Source organism: Telopea speciosissima, chromosome 11 (assembly GCF_018873765.1).
Source record: "Telopea speciosissima isolate NSW1024214 ecotype Mountain lineage chromosome 11, Tspe_v1, whole genome shotgun sequence".
NCBI classification, from domain to species: Eukaryota; Viridiplantae; Streptophyta; class Magnoliopsida; order Proteales; family Proteaceae; genus Telopea; species Telopea speciosissima.
This window is the reverse complement of record NC_057926.1, coordinates 35,466,314-35,488,933: the sequence shown is the minus strand read 5'-3', so window position 1 is coordinate 35,488,933 and position 22,620 is coordinate 35,466,314. Positions and strand designations below refer to the sequence as shown.

Sequence of the window (22,620 nt, the reverse complement as noted above, 5' to 3'; positions counted from 1 at the left end):
TCTCGAGTATAACTTCACCATTCTTTGAATAGCACCGATAAGACTTTGGCAGTAATGGTGGTTCGATTGAGAACTATTTCGTCCAAGACTCTTATCACACCGTAGTCCTTCATCACCCAAAACTCAACACGGGACTCTCAAGAAATTACAGAGCAGGCAGGCAGGCAGGCAGGCAGGCAGAGTTGTCCACCAAGAATCCTAACATTCGTGCGAAACTTATTGTCCACAAAATCAGGCAGCGGCAACTCCCGAAACTCTTCATCTTGAAGGTCAAAGGAAGATAGTATTAGAGTTTGTAACCCAATGAAGAGCAGGATTTGCAAGAACCCCCGACCCAGAAATGTGCTTGTCGAAGCCGATGCCAATGATGCGTAGAGGCATGTCTCTGATCCTTCTCCATGAGTTGGTGTTAAATGAGTACTACACCTTGCATCTCTACCTCTTTATTATTAAAATAATCTAGAAGTCTTACCATCTTGTAATCGGCGGATATGGGGTCGTAACCGAATCCATAAACAACGAAACATGTAAGGGGAGAAAAGTCTATAGGAGTAATGGGTGGGTAGTAGCTTCTGATGCATTCTGGTAGAAGGATTCCAGAGGATTAAGTCATCACAGCTGTCTATACAGACTAAAAGCTGTTGCAAGAACCCAATATACAATATATCGGTTACACCGTTTAGAAAATTAGGATGGTGATCGAGTTTTACCAATTCTGGTAGTTGGGAAGAACATACAAGTCGACGGAGTAGAGAGATCGAGAAGTCACTCGCAATGAGGCAGAGATAGGTATTGCTTGCAAGGGATCGGCAGAGATACATTTTGACGAAAGCAGGATCGGTTATAAGAGCACACCAGGGTTTGAATACGCACCTGACTCTTAGAAGAAACTTCACTGGAAGCCTCGAAAGTATGTTCGCAATGATCTCCTCAGGGATATAGTTGGTTAGCATTGCCTCGCTCGTTTACTCTCTCAAATGGTAAGGCTGTGAAAGTCTCAGCAGCAGAATCGCCGTTCTAACGCCGCCGCAAATCCTAATGATGAGTGCTTCCTGTGATCGAGTGCTTCAGTTCGCCAAGGATACCTTGAGCGTCTTGTTTTGAATATGCAAGGCAATTGCTAGAAGGATTTCTAGTTTTTCCGCCATTTGTGCGTGTAGTTTTGTCCACCGTTTGTGCATGTTTCATCTCCGCCTTAGTACGTGTAGTTTTCTCCGGCCATTTGTGCGTGTAATCCATTCTCCTCCTCCTTTCTCTACACCTTCCACCATGATCCTCGGTACCATCATCGATAATAATGCCGACAACCATGCTTTGGAAAGCATCCCACCTTTCATGGATCATCGCCCTCACCCTTCCCCTTCCCCCTCCCCCTCCCCTGAAGCTTCCCGTTCTGCCTGATCTATTTTGCCCCCTTTCATGGGCATCAACTCTGCGCTTAGTTATAGTGTTTAACCATCGTTGGCAACCAATTGCGGTGTCTGTGCTTCATCTTTGGTTTTCAATTTCATGGCTCTCTATGGACAACGCCAAGGGGTTTCCAAACAAGGGAGGTATTTATTTTTTTTATGTTTTTGTGTTTGCAGGTGATGCCGACTTATGCGCGGACACCATAGTTATCAAGGCTCAAACTGCCGTTCAATCTTCACCATCCCTCTCCTGTCACCAGACGAAATTCCACTCACCGATCCAACAGTTCCTTGACGTTCTGTTCGAAAGTAGATGGTGGCAGCATTTCTGGTGGTCTTCTTGCTATCGATCACAACTCCACTAGTCGATCCGACAAGTCTATTTGAAAGTAGGTTGTGGCAACGTGTCGATACACGTGGGCAATTTGGTGTTGATCTTTTCGGCATGTATAGGGCCCCATCTTTTGGCACGTCTGTGCATGCGCTTAATTTTAGCTGTATCTATAGCTTTTTCTCTAAGGAAGAGGTTCTATCCCATACCCTACCCTAGATGACCCAGTCAATGGCATGTGAGACTGGATCTACTTCCATTCTTTAGTTTTGGATACCGTATATCCATACGTTGTGTTTATTATGTTATCTATCCGTTTTATGTAACTTGGTTTCCTTTACTTGGCATTGGGCGTGCATCAATGAATAGCCTCCTTTCTACCAAACAAAAAAAAAGAAGGAACCTTGACATGTTAGCAACAATTAGATTATTGTCTTCCACTTGTATTAAATGGTTTATACCTGCAAATTAATTGTATATCATATCTTAGCCTTTTTACCCTCACCAACCCACTGGTTAATTTTTTAGAATGAAAACCGAACCGATTTACTGATCTAAATTGTTTTAGACTAGAACATGGTATTTTGCTCATGCTTTACAGCTGAGTGAAATCACTTTATCCTAGAAGAAGATCTCCTTTCCTTAACTAAACTGGACAACTCAAAAGAAATGGTTTGTGAGCATTAGACAGACTTTCTGTCGATAGTCTACTTTATTTGCTCTCTTGATTAGTCCATTTGGTAATCATATAAGAAACAACCAAGGATTGAGTACATAAAGAAGCAGGAAGAAATGGTTTGTGAGCATTAATAAATGTGCTCATTGATGATTGATTTAGGCCCTTCATATTACCCACATGACTGAAGGTACTTTAATTCCCAACCATGTCATGGAAATGATAAGTTATTTTATGGAATTGGAATCCCTCAAGTCTTTTATAGATGGTCAATTATTCAATGTATAGCCTAACCCAACTAAGGAATGAATGTATTTTCTGTGTCACTGATGAAAGCTCTCAATTTAATATATTCACTTAAGGTATTGAAAATTGGAAACACTTGAGAAGTTTAAGGAATTTCGTTCCAAGGTTGAGAACCAATTTAGGTATATTTATCTGGTGCTTCTGAATAGATCAAGGTAGGGAGTATTTGTCAAATTCATTCTAGGGGACTACTTAATTCAACATGAGATCTTGACTTCTAAGTGCCGTAGGATCATCATAGTGTATGGTGTTTCGGTATGAAAACATCAGACGACATTGTTTGAGTGATGCTAAGGATAGAACCTTCCCTTGGTCCTGAAGTCAAATAGACACACTTTCACCCTGTTTATCCTTCAAGAGTGTTTTAATCATTTTACTTGAATTATCTCTAATGGCGTCAAAATGGTGGAGAATTCCCCTACACCTAAAGATAGAAAATAACCCTTGGTCTTTAATAAGTATTCATCATCATTGGGACACCCTCCAAGGTGACAAAATGAAATATCTATAGATGGCTATAGTAATTCATCCATGCGTGTAGATCTGTTATGTGATATTATCAAGTGGAGAGGCAAAAATGTGTTTAATTCCATCTCTATAAGGTTTTATTAATTATATTCATCCTAAGGTGCACTTAGGAGCAAATAGTATTATTGACTTAGATAGAATTAGTCTCATAAGTAGTAATCTACTTTACCTTTTTTTCCGGAAGAGTACTCGCATCCAACAACCTTGGTAGGATCATTCTGATCCAGTCCGAATCAGGGTGATCAGGGTGAACGTCTACTAGTATTTGGAATTAAAAAAAAAAAAAACATACAAATATGTCAAAATCTTTACTTCTCTTTTCATTTTCTAGGGTTTTGGGTTGATTCTGACCCACTATGATCCAATCCAAATCAGAATCAATGGAGGCGAATCCTGTGTCCAATTCTGGGATTTTAAACCTTGGTTTGTTGTCAAACAGTTATCACTGATGAAGTTCCTACTAATATACAAACCCCACCCCCAATCTATGGAGTAATGCGTCTATGTTCTGAAAGACAACGATTCCACCATTTTTATCTTTTTTTTTCTCAATGTCTAGTAATTACAGACAAAAAAAAAAGGAAAAGGATATTGCCCTCACAATCAGTAAAATTTAGTGGTACTGATCATTATAAATTCTTACAAATAAAAGGCTGCCTTACCAATCAGGATGCTGAGCTTGTGTGGTTTGCAGTTCTACAATCACATGTGCACAGGCTTCTAGATTCTTTCACAACACGCTGTGATCGACGAATGTGCAGCTTTATGTTCAACAGCTTGCTCGCAATCTATAACACCTCATTGCATAAGAAATACATTAGATTGAATGAATGAATAAATAAACAGACTTATCAAAAAAATAAATAAATAAACAGACATAGAAAAGGGTTTTTTTTTTTTTTTTTTTTTTTTTTTTTTTGGGTTTTGGGGTCAAGAAGTGAAAATTTTATCAAGGTTCAGTATTTCCTTATGTGGATGGTTGGGCAGGCATGTAATGGGTTTCCCTAGTTTGGGGGATAAGTGAAAGGATTTCATAAGTAGGGTTAGGGTCTTACACTTGTTTACCAATATAATAGGGACAATAAGGTAGGGGTTCATTGAGGCATTTATTCTAGTTTTCCTTAAATGAGGAAAGCTGAATTTCAACCTCTCCATCTGGGTATTCAACAATTTGCTCTAAATTTTTGTTCTCCAAAGGTCGTGGAGGGACCCCTGTCTGTAGGTTCCATCTTCCTATAAGAGTAAAATTCTCTGAAGGCACAACCGTTGGACAGTTGGATTTTCTAACAATGGTCAGGAATAAAACAGTTTGTCCCTTAAGGTCAGTGTGAACTGAGAAGTTATAATCTTCTTTTGATTGCCCCTAGTCTTATTCCCAAATGTTCTTTGAGACAAGGGTAAAAAGGGTTTCAAAATAATTTTGAAGTGACTCACCAGTATGTCATTATCAAAAGTTGTCATCGTCTTGCATGATTTTCTATATGTGAAATGACAAGATTTTAACCTCATTGAAAGAAGATGTGTGTTATACTTAAAAGGCAAAAATGTAGGATTACAACTTCTTCAACCAACTTTGATTACAACAAGATTTTCCCTTCTTCTTGTTGTTGTTGTTGTTGTTGTTGTTAATCCAAGTCTTCACCCATAACCCATCCCATCCACTCTACCAAAATAATCTTATTTTCAAGCCCATAGCCATACCACATTCAAAATCCCCAACCGATATGGCCAAAGATAGGATACAGGACAAAAAAGCATTGTTGAGGCTTTACCCTTAAACCCTAAACTCCTTAAAGGGTAAGGCAAGGCCACATTACCAGACCCACCCTCCCTGTTGCCCCGCCTAATGTCAGAATTTCTATTAAACAGCCTCATGTTGCAATTACGGTATTACTGTAGTTATTTCTACTGATTATGTTCGATAGAGGCACAAAGTACACGTCTGCCTTTCTGCAAAACAACAAGCGGCAGAATATTTACTTCAAAGAAATAAAAACCTCTACAGATATGGTTTCCTAACATAAAAAGTAGAACCAATACTAGTAATGAATTAAAGTATGTGTAGCAAGCAAGACAAAATAAATAATTATCACCATATGCAGTGAATGAATCATTATCAACTAACAGAGAACAGGGGCTGCCTCAACTGCACCAGAATTTTCTTATGATTTGATGATGGTCCACTGAGGGGTCACAACCCATCAGCAATCAATCCATCAAACCTATCACTGTAGTCATTGAACTTAGCGGGACTGCTGAACAGAAAAGTTTACGGCAAGACTCTTACATCATGCAAGGTAAAAACATTGCAAACAAAATTTTCCCATACTAGTTGAACAGAAAGGAAGAGAGAGAATAACAAACCATTCTCCAAGTCAAATCCTCTGGACCAAAAGGTTGAGCTGGACTGGAATAAAGGAAATGCCTTGAGTACTGAAAATCATAATACAAGTAGGAAGTTTTAGAAGGAAATCCATAGGACTGTCAGGAAACTAACACAAAAAACTAATCAGAAAATTTTCAAGATGCAAGTAGGTGGTCTTAGCAACTGAGCAGCAGTAAAATGCGACCACCTACAGTATCACAAATTGGTTAAAAACTCAATCTCCAAAGGACAAGTGCTTCCAACCAATTAGTGCTGTCATAAAAACTGCAATTGAGAAATGTTATAAGCCAGGTGAAGACTTTCGTAAGGTAGTCCCGAACCTTGGCAAGGTTTGCACGCATTTCTCTGATCTGATCAGGACCTATACTCTTGAGAAATGTAATAAGCCAGCCTGGTTGAACAGCGTCACTTGAAGAAACAAATAGAACTATCTGCATATAGGAACAAGCGCAAGAGTCAGCAATAACCAATTAAGAGTAACCGAAATACCATGTTAGAGTAAGTAATAACCAATTAAGACTTGACCAAAATTCATATGATCATGCATGTGATGGGATCCTTGAGGCAAAAAAGAACGGGCTGCCATGTTCCCCCAGGATATCATCTTTGGAACTTAACCTAAGGTAAGGATTCTCCAACACCACTAGTGAACCAGAATAAGGATTTAGTGCTCCCCAAACTTTTACTGGAAAGTTCTCTCCACAAGGATCGTGCACTTCATTTTTCAAATTCAAATAACCCAAAATCTACAAAAGTAAAAGTACGCCCTTCAGCAAGCAAGGCTTGAAATTTCAATGAATTGGCAAAATTTAGGGGAATATTTTGGCTTAGCCAATGGTAGAAATTAACAAGTTTTGGTTAAATTTTTGGTTTGCTAAGGTCAAAATCACATTCACTGGAGAAATTTCAAACCATGCCAGAAAGCACTGAAAACTTAAGCAACACATGATGCATGCAGAAACACACACATACTAGTGCCAAGCACTTAAGTTCCATCATACTGAAAGTAGTAAATCTAGAGATCATTTGATTGGTTAAAATTCTGCTTGGATAAATAAATGGTTACAAAAATTTGTTTCCAATATTTTTCAAACTTCCTTCCAGTTTATAATTTTCAGTTTTCTCTCAAGTACTTTTAGTGGATTCCATTTTCTATTGCCAATCTAGATTTCCCTGTTTAAACCTTTTCTTTTTCCCTTCCAATTACTTATTTTATATCCAGTGAAGATACAAGCTTTGGAGATAGATAAATACCTTCCTGTAATCTAGAATTCCTTCAAAAGGAAGTTCCAGCTCATCACTGACTACAACAGGGATACAACCACTGACAATAGCATCGAACAATCTAGCAGATGATGGAGTATCGCCAGCAGGACTTAGACAAAAAATAGATCTAGCATCCAAAAAAGTAGTTCATTTATATACATAAAGTACTCCAACAAATTTGCATTGAGAAATGTTAGAATTAAGTAAAATTTTACTTGCGCATTCCATCCTGAGCTGCGTTTTTCCCAGCCTCTCCAGCAGTTCCTTCAGCTATAAAAACACCCTCTACACCATTAAGTTCTGCTCCAAGTTTTGCACGAATCTTTCCCCCCTGACAACAACGAAAGAATTAATTAAAAAAAAAGGATTTAGCACTTCACAACTAGCATGGAGAATATTACAGACAAACTAAATAAGATGGGAGGAGTACTCCGGCCAGGATGGACGCAGCCATAGTTGTCACGGTGTCTAGGATACCCAAAGCGTTGAAGAGGGTCCAAAATCAAGGAGACACCAACTAGGCGGCCAAGGCGCCTGGACGCCTTGACAACTATGGACCCCGCCATGTAGAAGTATCCATTTGTCATAACCTATGTCATACATTGGATGAATGCGAAGGGAAGCTAGAACCAACATTCAAAGGGATCCTCATCTAAGGATATCTTAGGTCAACAACATGAACAAGCAGATGATCACCATCAATAGATATCATGTAACTTATCCCCCCTCTCCCCCACCCCTTCTCCAAAAAAAAGAAAGAGAAATTCAATAGATATATCCTTTGAAACTTTCCGAAAGGTGAAACTTTTTCTTTGGGCTTTTATTTTCCTTTCTTCTTTTTTTTTCAAATTGGATAAACCAAAGCAAGAAATAAATCAGCTAAATAAATTGATATCATTGATCTATTTTAGGGTATGAGAAATTTGCTGAATTGGTTCCACCAGATGGTAAATTGTGACTCCTGCAAGCTTCTAATTTTTAGGCCATACCAAGGACGAAAAAATTGGTCACAATTGGCCTCATACTAAAGCTAAAAATTAGAAGGTAAAAAATTACAGAATTTAGGTTCACTTTCCCACAATTTGGAAGTGAAATATAGTACTCAGTAGACAAGCATATTGAAAAATGAGAGAAGCTTTAGCACCTCACCCTGTACTCAAAGGACAGTTCTTCAGCACAACTGGCATAGAGTCTTATTACAACAGATTGTTGAGAAATGGTGCATAGCAACATCATTAAAGGCAGTAACTGAGCCACATAGGCACTACCTACACAAAGGCTAATTTCAAGAATAGGTGGTAGAAGGCAAAAATGGATTGTTATGCTCCCAAGATCACACCTAAGCAAGATTATTAGCTAGATGTGATGCAGAATGATCACCAAATAGGGCTTATTTCTTTAGAAATAGGCCTAGGGTTGGGTTATATCCATGTTGGGCCTTTGTTCCCAAGGGTTTTTATGTAATAGGCCACTTTAATGAGCCTAAACTAGGGGTACTTAGGTTGCATACGGGATTAGCCTAGTACTTAGTTATTTTTATGTTTTTATATTGAACCGGTTTAGATTTGGTTGCATCCAATTGGTTCAATGGGTCTAATTTAAGTGAAATGTTCCTATTGGCTAATAGGTTCTTATATCCTATTGGCTAGTATGGAATCTTCACTTAAGTTAATTGTTCTAAGTTAGATTCTTTTATTTTTAAGTTAGTAGGGGTAGTTAAGTCATTACACTGTTTTAAGTAATTAATTAGACTTAAACCTCTCCCTTCCACGTTTTTGTGAAGGAGAGGTATTTAATTTGTAGTAGGAATTGGCCTATGGCCTTATTATAAATATAAGAGATCGTGGGAGGCTCCCCCACAATTGAAATTTGAAAAAAAAACCCTGTTTTCTGCTGCTGGCTGACTGCTGCTGCTGCTGCTCCTTGCTCTTCAAGAGTGTTTGCATCCTTGTGGGTACATCAAGGTGGAAGGGTGGGTGGAATCCTGCGACTCCTTACGCCGCGACGGCTGGGAGGGTCTCTCTTCAAAGGTGATTTCATCCTTCATCCCTCAATTTACTGTCGGTGGAATCCTAAGGTGAGTTGAGATTTAATTTCTGTTTTAGCCTTCCTTCTCCTTCCCCAATCAATTCCTCTTTTATTTTCTGTTTTGATTCATAAAACCCTATTGAAACCCCAAACCCTAGAATCCTGATCTCATACTTCCAGCCATTCAAATCCAAACCTTTTTCCACTCGAACCTCCCTCCCACACATCTGAATATTCGATCTTAACTCCTGGTCCAGTTCCCCACCTTAACCCTAATTTCTGTGAATTTCCATTAATCATCAAAACCCTAAATTTCCAGATTCAGTATTTCTGACCATCAAAACCCTCCCCAATTTGGATCGAACTTGCCCCTCCCTATTTAGAAAACTCGACCTTAGTCCCAGCCCCTAGATCCCATTAAAACCCTAATTTTCTGGCTGTTTCTCCTAACTCTAAAACCCGAAAACCTAACCCTAATTCTGCAGAAATTCAAAACCTATCCAAATTCAGATATTTTTATACCATAATGACCCTCTAAACCTGCAGATTAAAACCCTATAAACCCCATTCCCAAATTCCCATCCTAAACCCTAATTTTGCCCTAAAACAGCCCCAAATCAGCCCTAAACAGCAGGCTTGACCAAAGCTTGATTCCAATTGGCTCCTAGTACGATTATCACCTATTCTAGGACTACATTAACTTGGTATCAGAGCCATGGCTGAACATGGCAATCCAGTGCTGTCACAACCACTCGACCCTATGGCAGCAATAGTAGAGATGTTCCAAAAATTTACTGCTGACCAGAAGGCGTTGTTTGAAGACTTTAGAGCTACACAGAGGACTATCACTGCAAGGTTGCACCTGATTGAGCAACGACAGGTTACTCCTCATAGGGGCATCAACATTCCCCTAGATGAGGACAGATATCAGGTCCAGTCCCAAGATCACCAACCTCATAGAAGGCATAGGGAAGACAAGGATAGGCACAAGGATTACAAAGAAGACATGTATACAGAATACAAATTTACATTGCCAAAGGAAATTGAGAGAGAACAAGTTGAAGATAAAGCTGAAGTGGCAGTGAATTGTGATGAAAAGAAAGAGATAGCACCTATAGCTTCAAAGATGGACAGTCGACATGTAGAAGATTCTACTGAAGTGGTCAATGAAGAAGAAATCAAAGAAGACAAAGTGGAAACAGCAGAAGATGAAGAGGTGGTTGAGAACACTCCACAGGAAGGCAATGACCTTCAAGATGCTGTTCTTGAAGAGGTGAAGCTTGTGTCTCATGCATTAGATGCAAAGGTTGCTAACGTTGAAGGCTCTATGGACGAAACATTGACAGTTGTTGTTGCTTCAGAAAGCGAACACATAGAGTTTGTTCTGCCACCATGGTTCTTCGAAGAGAAAGCTCCACGCCTTGGAGATTTTATCCCCAATGTTTCTGCTTCACCGGAATTCTGTTTGGGGATGGTCAAAGCTGCTGGTCACCTGTTGATTCCCCCTCATCACTACAAAATTCGAGGACGAATTTTTTCAAGTTGGGGAGAATTGATGCAGAATGATCACCAAATAGGGTTTATTTCTTTAGAAATAGGCCTAGGGTTGGGTTATATCCATGTTGGGCATTTGTTCCCAAGGGTTTTTATGTAATAGGCCACTTTAATGAGCCTAAACTAGGGGTACTTAAGTTGCATACGGGATTAGCCTAGTACTTAGTTATTTTTATGTTTTTAGATTGAACCGGTTTAGATTTGGTTACATCCAATTGGTTCAATGGGTCTAATTTAAGTGAAATGTTCCTATTGGCTAATAGGTTCTTATATCCTATTGGCTAGTATGGAATCTTCACTTAAGTTAATTGTTCTAAGTTAGATTCTTTTATTTTTAAGTTAGTAGGGGTAGTTAAGTCATTACACTGTTTTAAGTAATTAATTAGACTTAAACCTCTCCCTTCCACGTTTTTGTGAAGGAGAGGTATTTAATTTGTAGTAGGAATTGGCCTATGACCTTATTATAAATATAAGAGATTGTGGGAGGCTCCCCCACAATTGAAATTTGAAAAAAAAAAACCCTGTTTTCTGCTGCTGGCTGACTATTGCTGCTGCTCCTTGCTCTTTAAGAGTGTTTGCATCCTTGTGGGTACATCAAGGTGGAAGGGTGGGTGGAATCCTGCGACTCCTTACGCCGCGACGGCTGGGAGGGTCTCTCTTCAAAGGTGATTTCATCCTTCATCCCTCAATTTACTGTCGGTGGAATCCTAAGGTGAGTTGAGATTTAATTTCTGTTTTAGCCTTCCTTCTCCTTCCCCAATCAATTCCTCTTTTATTTTCTGTTTTGATTCATAAAACCCTATTGAAACCCCAAACCCTAGAATCCTGATCTCATACTTCCAGCCATTCAAATCCAAACCTTTTTCCACTCGAACCTCCCTCCCACACATCTGAATATTCGATCTTAACTCCTGGTCCAGATCCCCACCTTAACCCTAATTTCTGTGAATTTCCATTAATCATCAAAACCCTAAATTTCCAGATTCAGTATTTCTGACCATCAAAACCCTCCCCAATTTGGATCGAACTTGCCCCTCCCTATTTAGAAAACTCGACCTTAGTCCCAGCCCCTAGATCCCATTAAAACCCTAATTTTCTGGCTGTTTCTCCTAACTCTAAAACCCGAAAACCTAACCCTAATTCTGCAGAAATTTAAAACCTATCCAAATTCAGATATTTTTATACCATAATGACCCTCTAAACCTGCAGATTAAAACCCTATAAACCCCATTCCCAAATTCCCATCCTAAACCCTAATTTTGCCCTAAAACAGCCCCAAATCAGCCCTAAACAGCAGGATTGACCAAAGCTTGATTCCAATTGGCTCCTAGTAGGATTATCACCTATTCTAGGACTACATTAAGATGCTTAGCTGGTTTTAATATCTTGATAATTTTTTTACCACTCCAGCACTTAGACTGCAAACTTATATGCCATTTATGAACATATGCCTAAATAAGAGATGGACTTTATATCATTCATTGGACAAAAAACACTTCATACCATAGAGGATTGACGATTTTACATAAACATAATATTTAGACTTGTACCATGCAAACAGTCAAAAACCAACATAGTATGAATCCCCTGTAGGGTTGCTCCTAGGCAGAACACATTTTAGAGTAACAAATGAATTACTAACCAATAGCAGTTAGCAGTGTAAGTATAGAATGGACAATACAGCCAGAGAAGCATGTAGGTACTGATCAATCAAGTTTTAGTCACCTAGCCAAGTGTACTGAGCTATGTTTGACCATGGTTTTGATAACCATGCTTCTGACATGCACATATTGCTGTCTTCCAGAAGTTTCAACATATAATAACAAGATCAACAAATATAATCTGAAGGATCTTCAGTGATTTATGGCCAGACATTCTTACAGCATTTCTTTTAAGCCTCCCACGGAAAAAGAGCAGAGTGCTTCTCTTTGCTTCGCCTTCTGCAAAGCATTTTGGATCACATACTTCAACATTTGGGACATATGGTAGAATAACGTCTTTTTCCAGCCAAACCTGACCAGGCTTGTACCTAAACATTCACAACCAACAACTTCAAGCAGCTAAAACGGGTAACAATACTCTAAAAATTTACACATAAAGCATTGGTTCGGATAATTACCAGTTTCCCGTGGAATCCATATCTGGCAGAAGCCAAATTGCCTTCTTCATAAACCTACGTACTGACTTGAATGACCAAGGATGATGAACTGGAAGTATATGATCCCTTCCTTCAGATCGTTTCCATGCAGGCTGGTCTGTCACCCACTGCAAAGCCTCCTGCATCCACAAGGAAATGCATATAAGATCTCTAAATCTACAAATTTAATGTTAGAATCTCATATTGCATCAACCTGATTCAATAGTAAGACAGCATCTGCAATTACAAATTACTATGACCAACATCAAGGAACAAATAAAAAGCTATCTTCTTCTTGCAATTAAAATATTCGAAAGTTTACAGGTTATAAAGGAGTACCAACAGAAGGCGTGCAGGGGTTAATGCAAAGGTAGGAGCCCTCAAAATGATTAAGCAAATGGTTCAACCATCAAGTTCTACCTGCAGTGGAATCCATGAACCATAACCTGCATAAATTCATATTCCTGACGTTACTAAGAGTGTTGTTTTTCACTTTATTCTTTGCACTGGTTTTCTGGGAATCCTAAGATGACCTGCTTGGGCCCAGTTGGTTCATTTTTCTACCATGATAGGATTAGAGATGCAACGACATAAGTGTCTCTAGTCCCATGATCAGGTTGGACTAGAGTGACATTTAATAGAACAAAAAATGGCACCATAGTGGTAAACATGTTTCCATCAAGTTTCACCACTTCATGCCAAAGTTCATTCACCTCATACAATTATCCAAGGAACCCAATCAACACACTTGTAATTCTTCTCCATATCTAGCTTGCAGATGATTCTTGGTTGCCCACATCTAATCACAAATAACACAATCATTTGCAATAAATACATTTTGAAGGATTTGTCAGCCTACCATAAAGCTACCTTGAAAGAGGAAATAACACCACAAAGCCCCTCTCTCAACCAAGAGACAACACTTGTGCTAGCAACTTACAGAACTCCCTTCCCATTAATCTGGTTGAAGTCCTTAATATCTCGAGCACCATACTCTTTTGAATCGAAGAAACAAATTTAAAACTACATTTTTCCTCCAGTGAGGCATATTCATTAACTTGGTAAAACTCTCTAAAGATCATCACCAATATAAATCATACGAAAGCTATCCCTACCAGAACTTTATTTCTTTTCATCTCAGTAAACAGCCATTAATAACGCCATATCAGTGAAAGCCCTCTCTCCCCCAATCATAATCAGAATCAAGAATTTACCAAATTCCAGTCCATCTAGACCTGCACATAAGTGCTATTCAACTGGCAGGGATTCCTGAAGAAACTCTATATGGCTGATTCCACTAGAGCATCCTCTGTGGGTTGAATATCTAACCTAAATGAACAAATAGAATTTTTCCTTCTTTTGCACAAGCAGCTTGTAGGAGAATACTGTCATATTTATCATACACTGAATCAATCCTGCAATTTTGGCACCAGGATATCCCTTTAATGGGTGTCATTTTTTTGAATTATCCTTGCACCAAAACAAATTTCTTTTGAATTATTCCATAGGATCCTCCTTGGATATCTCATTCTCCACCAAGAAAATACCTTCATCCTCCGCTTTTTCAAGTTCAGCCATGACCCCAAATGCGCATCCATTTCTAAACTTCACCAGCTGAATTCCTCCTCATTTCGTTGGTGGGATTCAGGGTTGGCAATACAAATTATATGATACACAATTAGCATATAGTATAAAATGATATACATATCTAGCAAGTGCTAAGTTAATCAATACAAACACCAAATCCAAAAAAGAAGACAATCCATACACAGGTTATGAGAGATTGAGTGAATAGCATTTTGTCTGGAGCTTAATTGGCAGCTCAAGATCCATAGGAATCAGGGCATTCTTCCAAAGTTTAAAATCAACACCATAGTTGTTAAGGTGTCGCCTAGGCAACAAGGAGGTGAGCACCTTATCTGTCTAGCTATCTAGAACTGTTTTATTTGAGAAAAAAAAATGGGGAAAATAAGGGAGTAAATGGTGGGAAAAGGGGGAAGAAGAAGAAAAGGGAAAGAAGGGGAAAAGAAGAGGAACACAGAAGAAACATAATAAGAAAACAAATCTTGGAACAAGAATCAGCAAACAAAATAGGCACATTTCCTCAAATAAGGTGCTCGCCTTAGGTGCCTGGCAACTGCCATGGCTCACTTTGACACCATGACAGCTAAGATCAACACCCCGGTTACCTACTCTGAAGCAGAGTAATATTGTATTGTCTGCATTACCACCTCTACACTCGTCTTCTTCAATCACATTCTACATCTTTTCAGAAAGTGTTTGCTTTATTGTTCTTCTTTAATCATTGTTATTTCAATCCATTAAACAGAAAACAAATTGTCCTGGGAGACTTTGAGACAATAAGCACCTAGGAACATGGGTCATTCCACATATATAGTTTGATTTAACAGTAAATAACATCCTACTGCAGTGCTAGTGGTGAAATCACCTATAACTTAAACCTCATCATTCTGCTCGAGGATAAAGGTCTTGTTTGCTTTTGTTGTTGTTTCTGTAATTGTTCTGAGAAATACAGGGCATCGGTGCAAATTTAGGTGCGAAATTAAGACAATAGCTACAAAATAAACCTTGGAGATGCGACCACACCCTGTAAAGTGCCTTGCATTGCTGTTTCTCCAATAAGAAGAAGCTGATGGTAGTGAAGAATGGAATGTAGAACAAGTCCGCCTCCTCTTGCTGGTGAACCCTAATAACATTTTTCAAGAGCCTCTCTGATTCTGGCGCAATCAAATCAGCCCATAACCAATAATCGATTGAATGCTGCAGATACCAAAAAAAAATAATTAGATAACACTCCGTCAGCTATTTTAATTCATTCAAAAAAACCCAGACAATTCAAATAGTGAAATTTCACAATAAATATCAAAACACTATCTCTTACTCAAACAAGAAGCAACAAACACCCCCCCCCCCCCAAAAAAATAAAATAAAATAAAAATCTACACTGAATTTCCAATAGAAGCTTGGTAACAATGGCCATTTCAAGAACAAAACCAATGAAGAATCCCAGTAATTCGAAGAAATGCTTCTAACATATTAAATCACTGAATTCACTATAGCTCTTCAGTAAAGAAAAAAACAATTGACCTGTTCAATCAGACGATGTACAGGGCTGCCATTAGATGTTAGATTCGACGTCTCCTGGTACGTATTCCTAAATAACCACAGCAGATCATACGTAAATTTCGGCGGCATTTCGTAAACATAGACTCTAAGTACCGAATTTGACGATGGCAACAGAGCCGGATAAAGTGGATCCTCATAGATTGTCTTCATCTCACTCTTCCAGACCAAATTGTCCAGTTTTCTCACAGCCTCTCCATCACTGAGAACCGAACCATTCAAACCTAACTCAGATTTTGAAATCTGAGCTCTGGAAGTAAGGAATTTCTCCAGAGAGGCAACGAATGAGAATTCTGGTTTGTAAGAACTAGGGTTTCGAAAGAGGGGAAGGTTAGAGCGAGAGGACCAAGGGTTTCTGTAATTGATTGCAGAGTGAGAGGATGAGGAGGAGGAGGAAGAGAAAAAGCAGAAGACTAAGCCCAGGCCGAGAAGAAAGAGTGTGAAGAGGAAGAGAGCAGATCTGACGGAAAGTGGGAATGAGAGAGAAGGAGATCTTCCTCCTCTGGCGAACGAGGAGAGATGTTTTCCGGCCATGGTGATCGAACAGAACAGAACAAAACAGAAGTTGCAGAAGCTTTCAGTGGTTGTATGAGGAATTTTTCCAGGATCCAACGCAACACAGCTCTCGGTGATTCTCTACTCTAAATCCAACCAAATTTAAGAAAACAGCATCTTTGGGTTTTTCCGTCAATACATTGAAAGTAATCACCGTTCATCATCCACATGCATTTGTGTTGTAGATCTGCTGTCAGATCAAACCCTCGATGATTAATCCAGAGAGGCAAAACAGCATCTGCTGTAGAGCCAAGGAAACGTTCAAGTCAGAAAAGGGCAAAGGAGAAAATGAAGACTTGGCTCTTCACTCTACTTTTTAGGTTTTTTGTGGTGCTTGTGCCAAGTAGGGCTGTTAATCCATTAGTTCGGACCTGTTTCGGTCTGGGCTAAATCAGTTTCGGTTTGATAAGGATGAGTTCAAAACCAAGCCAATAAGGAAAGCTTCGGTTTTGGTAGATTTCTATTTCAGTCCGGTTTGGGTTCGGTTTGACATATATATATATATATATATATATATGCAAAATTGTTTGGGAAAATTTCACGGACACACCCTAAAAGTATTCAATATTTCAGAAACTTATCATACTTGATCAAAAAGGCACAGACTACCCTTATTTTATGAAGATATTTGAACTTAGTCCACTCCGTTAAGTTTTTGGGGTTAAGTTACTGTTAGTTTTATCATAATGGCCAAATTACCCTTAGAAGGGATAAATGTACCATAATACCCCTTAAGGATAAAACCTTCTTTTACCCAAAAAAACAAAATACATCATCGTTTTACCATCGCTGGGCTGAAGGAAGAAGACGGTAGAACTGTGTAGTATAGTGAGCTTCGACACCATTGGTGGACCCATCTCCATGCTCGGAAAACGAAGAAGGAAAAACTACTTCATCTCTATCATTTTATTCTGGTTGCACAGTTGCTAATTAGCTTCTACTACTCGATGTTGTTTTTTTAAACTTCGTCAGATGGAGATTTGAGGTTCTTCAATGGAATAATTGGCACCGATGGTCGGTCAGGTTTTGACTTTTCCGATGGATTTGTTCTTTGTGGCAAGCTAGCAGATGAATTAAAGTGTTTTTTTTATTTAAACCATGTGGGTATCCTAATGAGTTTAAAGTCGGTTCTAGATTGTAGCAGGGGTTTTTTTCGCCTTTTATAAAGCCAGACTTCCACTTTCTTTGATTTCAATTTTTTCGGAATTCCTCTTTCCTGCACGACGGAACCCCAATTTGGAGGAAGGTTTAAGCCATGGCGGGTCGAAACCTTAACAGATTGATGAGTTTTGGAGTATCAGATGTGGCTTTAGAACTGGTTATGGCATACATCAATGATCCTCGAGATCGCGATGCTGTGTCTCTAGTTTGCCATAAATGGTTTGAGATCGATGCATACATGGAAGCATATTATTATTGCTCATTGTTACACAGCAAGTCTAGAGCGTCTCAGACGAAGGTTTCAGCGTCTCGAGTCACTCAAACTGAAGGGAAAACCAAGGGGTGCAATGTTTAATCTTATAACGGAAGGGAAAACCAAGGGAAGAAGATGAAATGACAGTTTTTTTCCTTTTTTGCAGATGGATGTTGATTAGTTGCTACAAGTAATCGTCGTCGGAGAAGAAATCGCCGGAGATGACCTCGCCCCCTGCTCTTTCCCTAGTCATTTTTCCCTAAAATTTACTAAGAGGGTAAAATCAACATTTTCTACTTTGGGTGATACTAAGAGGGTAAAATCGACATTTTATCTTGGGGGTCACCCTGCTTAACGTCGGGGGGAAGTTTGCTATTTTGACCAAGTATGGTAAGTTTCTGAGATATTGGATACTTTTAGGGGGTGTCCGTGAAATTTTCCCAAATTGTTTTAATGAGTTTCAATTGGTATTAGGTTCCTATCAAGTTATATCTGCTTGGTTTCGTGTTCAGTTTGGTTTCTCATTCAGTTCCAGTTTTGGTTTTGGGTTAAGTTGGTTTCGGTTTGGTTTCAGGAATGCAATACCCCAGCCCAAAAGCCGATCCAATAAGGATTGGTTCGATTTGGTTTAGGGTATATTGGTTCGATTCTAGCCGATTTCACTAATTCGGATTAGGTTTTGACACCCCAAAGGTGATGAAATGAGGAGTTGTAATTTTCTTTTGATTGGTTTTAGCTTATTCCTAAAAGTTACAAGTAAGAAAGGATTTTTAAAATAATGGATAATGTTCTCTATAGGGTTGCAAGTTTGGCCTTGTTGGCCCAAACCTGCCCTGAGCCCGAACAGGGCCTAGGCTAAAGATTTCTAGCCCTGAGGGCAGGTTAGAGCAAGAAATTCTGGCTCTAAGTCAGGGTTAGGCCAGGTCAGGGTTGAGATCTCGGGCTCAGTCTGACCCTGATTTTGGCCCTGATTTTGACCCTGATTTTTTACCCTGATCTTGGCCCTGATTTTGACCCTGGTTTTGGCCCTAATTTTGACCTTGATTTTGGTATATGCAAAGCATCAAAAGTGCTTCTTGATACCTTACAATCCTAGTATTGATCAAATTTTGCTGATGTTAGAACAAGCTTAGAGGACATTAAATAAGGCAAAAGGGTTGTCTTTCTAGGCATTCTCAAGTAAGGACTTTGAGGGATCAACTTTAGTTATTAGAACTAGCTGCCCTTCAAGTTTGGGAGTAAAATAATGTATAGCTGCTGTGTACAATTTATGTACCTTCTTTCTTTATTGTGTTAGTATTCTTGTATGTGCTCTATGGTTCACTGAAGCATCATTTATGGGTTGTACTCCATGAAGAAAATTCTTTATTTATTAAAATATAGAAGTTATGATACATGTGATCAAGAAAAATTCTTCAAGATCGTTTTAAGACCTGGCAAAGGACTAACAAGGCAGAGAATAAAGTGAGATATTATGCGATAAAAAAAGAAGCTCGGAAGATTGTGGGCAAAGCAAGAGCGAAGAAATATGATGACCTCCATAAAAAACTTAATACAAAGGAAGGGAAAAATGTGATCTATTGGATAGGTAAAATAAGATAATGGAAGAGCAGAGATTTGGGCCATGTTAGATGCATTAAGAGCAAGGATGGTAGAGTACTAATATGGGATGCAGACATTTTGGGGAGATGGGTTAAATATTTTTACAATCTACTAAATAGAACTACCTTGATTAATAGGAGGGATTCGGAAGTGGAGAGGAATAGTCTTGAAGCCAACACACGTCATGGACTTCTACAACGTTGGCGAGGCCGAAGTTAAAGAGGCACTACGAAAGATGAAAGTAGGCAAAACACCGGGTCTGGATGAGCTCCAATTGAAGTATGGAAGAACTTAAGACTGCGGGGTGTCTTGGTTAACCAAGTTTTTTAACAAGATCTTGAGTACAAAGAAAATGCCAGATTATTGGAGAAGAAGCATTGTAGTTCCAATTTATCAGAACAAAGGTGAGATCCAGAACTGCAATAACTATAGAGGCATTAAACTAATGAGTCATACTATAAAACTATGAGAGAAACATTGAAGTTCACCTAAGAAGAGAAATTGATATTGTAACAGATTAGAGCCCTAAGTCTGATCAGCAGCAAAAGAATAATAGAGAAGAAGAAGAAGAAGAAGTAGAGAAGAGAAGAGAAGAGAGAAAAGAGAGAGATCGATTGAGAGGGTCAAATCTCTCACGATTTGGTTGAGAGCAAATCGTGAGAGAGCAATTATATTTATAAGCATAGCACTTAAGTGATTACAAGTGAACTCCCCAAAATATCTTCACAATAGAATAAACCCAGAAATATAAATAAGACAAAAATACCCACAGCTACTAGTAAATATAAAACGACTACTCTTAACACTCCCCCTCAAGCTGGAGCGTAGACATCACCAAGATCCAGCTTGGAACAACCACTCAAAAACTAACGTCGAAACAAAGCCTTCGTAAACATATCTCCAAGCTGAAATTGGGAACGAACAAAGAGAGTAACAATCAGCTTTTTCTGAACAGCATCTCGAACAAAGTGACAGTCAACTTCAATGTGCTTGGTTCGCTCATGAAAAACAGGGTTGTTGGCAATATAGATGGCAACTTGGTTATCACAGTACATCTCCATGGGTTGATCACTAAAATAACCAAGCTCACGAGCAAAAGAACGAACCCACATTAATTCTGCAGCTGTATGAGCCATAGCTCTGTACTCTGCCTCTGCGCTGGAACGAGCAACAGTGGTCTGTTTCTTGCTCTTCCAAGTAACCAAATTACCTCCAAAGAAAGTGCAATAGCCTGTAGTGGATCTTCTATCGCCATCAGAACCAGCCCAATCAGCATCAGAGAACCCAACAATGCTGGTATGACCATGGTGAAGATAAACCAGCCCCTTACCTGGAGCACCCTTGAGATAACGTAAAATACGACAAGCAACATCCCAATGCACTTGCTTAGGTGTCTGCATGAACTGACTAACAACCCCCATAGCAAAGGAAAAATCAGGTTGAGTAACTGTAAGGTAGATAAGTCTACCGACCAGACGTCGATACTGATGTGGGTCATTAAATTCCTTGTCATTAGAAGTGCCAAACTTGACATGGGGATCCATAGGAGTATCAATAGGTTTGCAACCCAACATTTCTGTCTCATCAAGCAAATCAAGAATATACTTCCGCTGGGATAGGTGAAGACCTCAAGAGCTGTGAACAACCTCAATGCCAAGAAAATACTTAAGGCTATCCAAATCCTTGATCTGGAAACTGTCATGCAAATATGTCTTTACCTGTGCAATCCCAGAAGCATCATTACCAGTAACAATAATGTCATCAACATAGACTGCTAAGACAACCACGTTAGATCCCTGACGTCTAACAAATATAGAATGATCAGAGTAGCACTGAGAGAACCCACAACCAGCTACAACACTGCTGAATTTATCAAACCATGCATGGGGAGACTGTTTCAGTCCATAAATTGCCTTATGAAGGCGACAAACCCAGACACTATCCTCCCCCTGAGCAACATAACTAGGAGGTTGATCCATGTAGACCTCCTCCTGTAGATCACCATAAAGGAAGACATTTTTCACATCCATCTGATAGAGAGGCCAATCAACAAGATTGACCGCCAAGGAAAGCAATATACAGACAGAATTCAATCTTGCAACAGGAGAAAAGTCTCAAAGTAGTCCACCCCATAGGTCTGTGTAAACCCCTTGGCAACCAAACGGGCCTTAAGCCGTTCCACAGTGCCATTCGGGTTGTACTTAACCGTGTACACCCAACGACACCGAACAAGATCCTTACCAGGCCGTAGATCAACCAACGACTAAGTCTTACGAGATACCAAGGCATCCATCTCCACATCCATAGCATTTTTCCACCCAGGATGGGAGAAGGTAATTGTATAAGAATTGGGAATAAAGGTAGAATGTAAGGCAGCAACAAAAGCACGATAATGGGAAGGAAGATGAGAAACAGAAACATAATTGGCCAAAGGATAAAGGGGAGTTTGAGTGCAAGTGCGAGTACCTTTCCGCTTTGCAATAGGAAGATCATCAATGTCTAAAGTGGGATCCGCAGGTAAGGCAGCAGCTGGTGGCAGAGAAGGAGCAACATCAATAGGTGGAGATGGCAATGGCAGCAGGTGTGGTTGAGCACGGCGCGTGTAGACCTTTATTGCAGTGGAACCAGGATGTGCAACTAACGGGACAAGAGGAGGGACAGGTTCAGCAATAACACCATTAACACCACCATTAGCAACACCCAAATCAACAGTAATGGAAGAACCAACAAAATAAGGAGAGTTTTCGAAGAATGTAACATTAGCGAAAACAAATTGCTGACGAGAGACGGGATCAAAACACCTATAACCCTTCTGGGTACGAGAATAGCCAAGAAACAAACACTTGACAGCCCTAGGAGATAGTTTATCAAGGCTAGGACGAAGCACATGAACAAAACATTGACAACCAAAGACATGAGGGGGAAGAGAGAAAACAGGCCGATCAGGAAAAACAACATTAAAGGGAATTTGACTATTAAGAATAGTGGAAGGCATACGGTTAATCAAAAAACAAGCGGTTAATACTGCATCAGCCTAATAGACCTTAGGGACATTCATATGAAACATCAATGACCTAGCAATATCTAACAAATGGCAATTTTTGCGCTCTGCCACACCATTTTGCTGTGGTATGTAAGAGCAACTAGTTTGGTGAAGGATGCCATTGTCAGAACAAAAAGAAGAAACCTCACGTTGTATCATCTCTAGAGCATTATCAGTACGCAGAATTTTTAAAGGAATACCAAATTAAACACGAATTTCATTATAAAATTGCTTGAAAATA

The 22,620-nt window shown here is 39.3% G+C and overlaps 1 protein-coding gene across 3 annotated transcripts; it reads right to left on the bottom strand.

Moving 5' to 3' along the window:
• Positions 1 to 3,804: 3,804 nt before the first annotated feature.
• LOC122646566 (probable arabinosyltransferase ARAD1) lies at positions 3,805 to 16,422 on the bottom strand. Of its 3 annotated transcripts, XM_043840140.1 has the most exons (9): positions 15,730 to 16,418; positions 15,229 to 15,402; positions 12,604 to 12,761; positions 12,366 to 12,513; positions 7,118 to 7,233; positions 6,891 to 7,029; positions 5,957 to 6,067; positions 5,615 to 5,683; positions 3,805 to 4,038 (listed from the first exon to the last, which is right to left on the bottom strand). In XM_043840140.1, the coding sequence occupies exons 1-9, from the start codon at positions 16,297 to 16,299 to the stop codon at positions 3,916 to 3,918; spliced, it is 1,608 nt and encodes a 535-aa protein (XP_043696075.1). In that variant the 5' UTR covers positions 16,300 to 16,418; the 3' UTR covers positions 3,805 to 3,915. The 3 variants fall into 3 exon arrangements, with proteins under 3 accessions (XP_043696075.1, XP_043696076.1, XP_043696077.1); XM_043840141.1 differs by lacking the exon at positions 5,615 to 5,683 and having other exon boundaries at positions 15,730 to 16,420; XM_043840142.1 differs by lacking the exons at positions 3,805 to 4,038; positions 5,615 to 5,683 and adding an exon at positions 5,690 to 5,823 and having other exon boundaries at positions 15,730 to 16,422.
• Between the last annotated feature and the right edge of the window lie 6,198 nt (positions 16,423 to 22,620).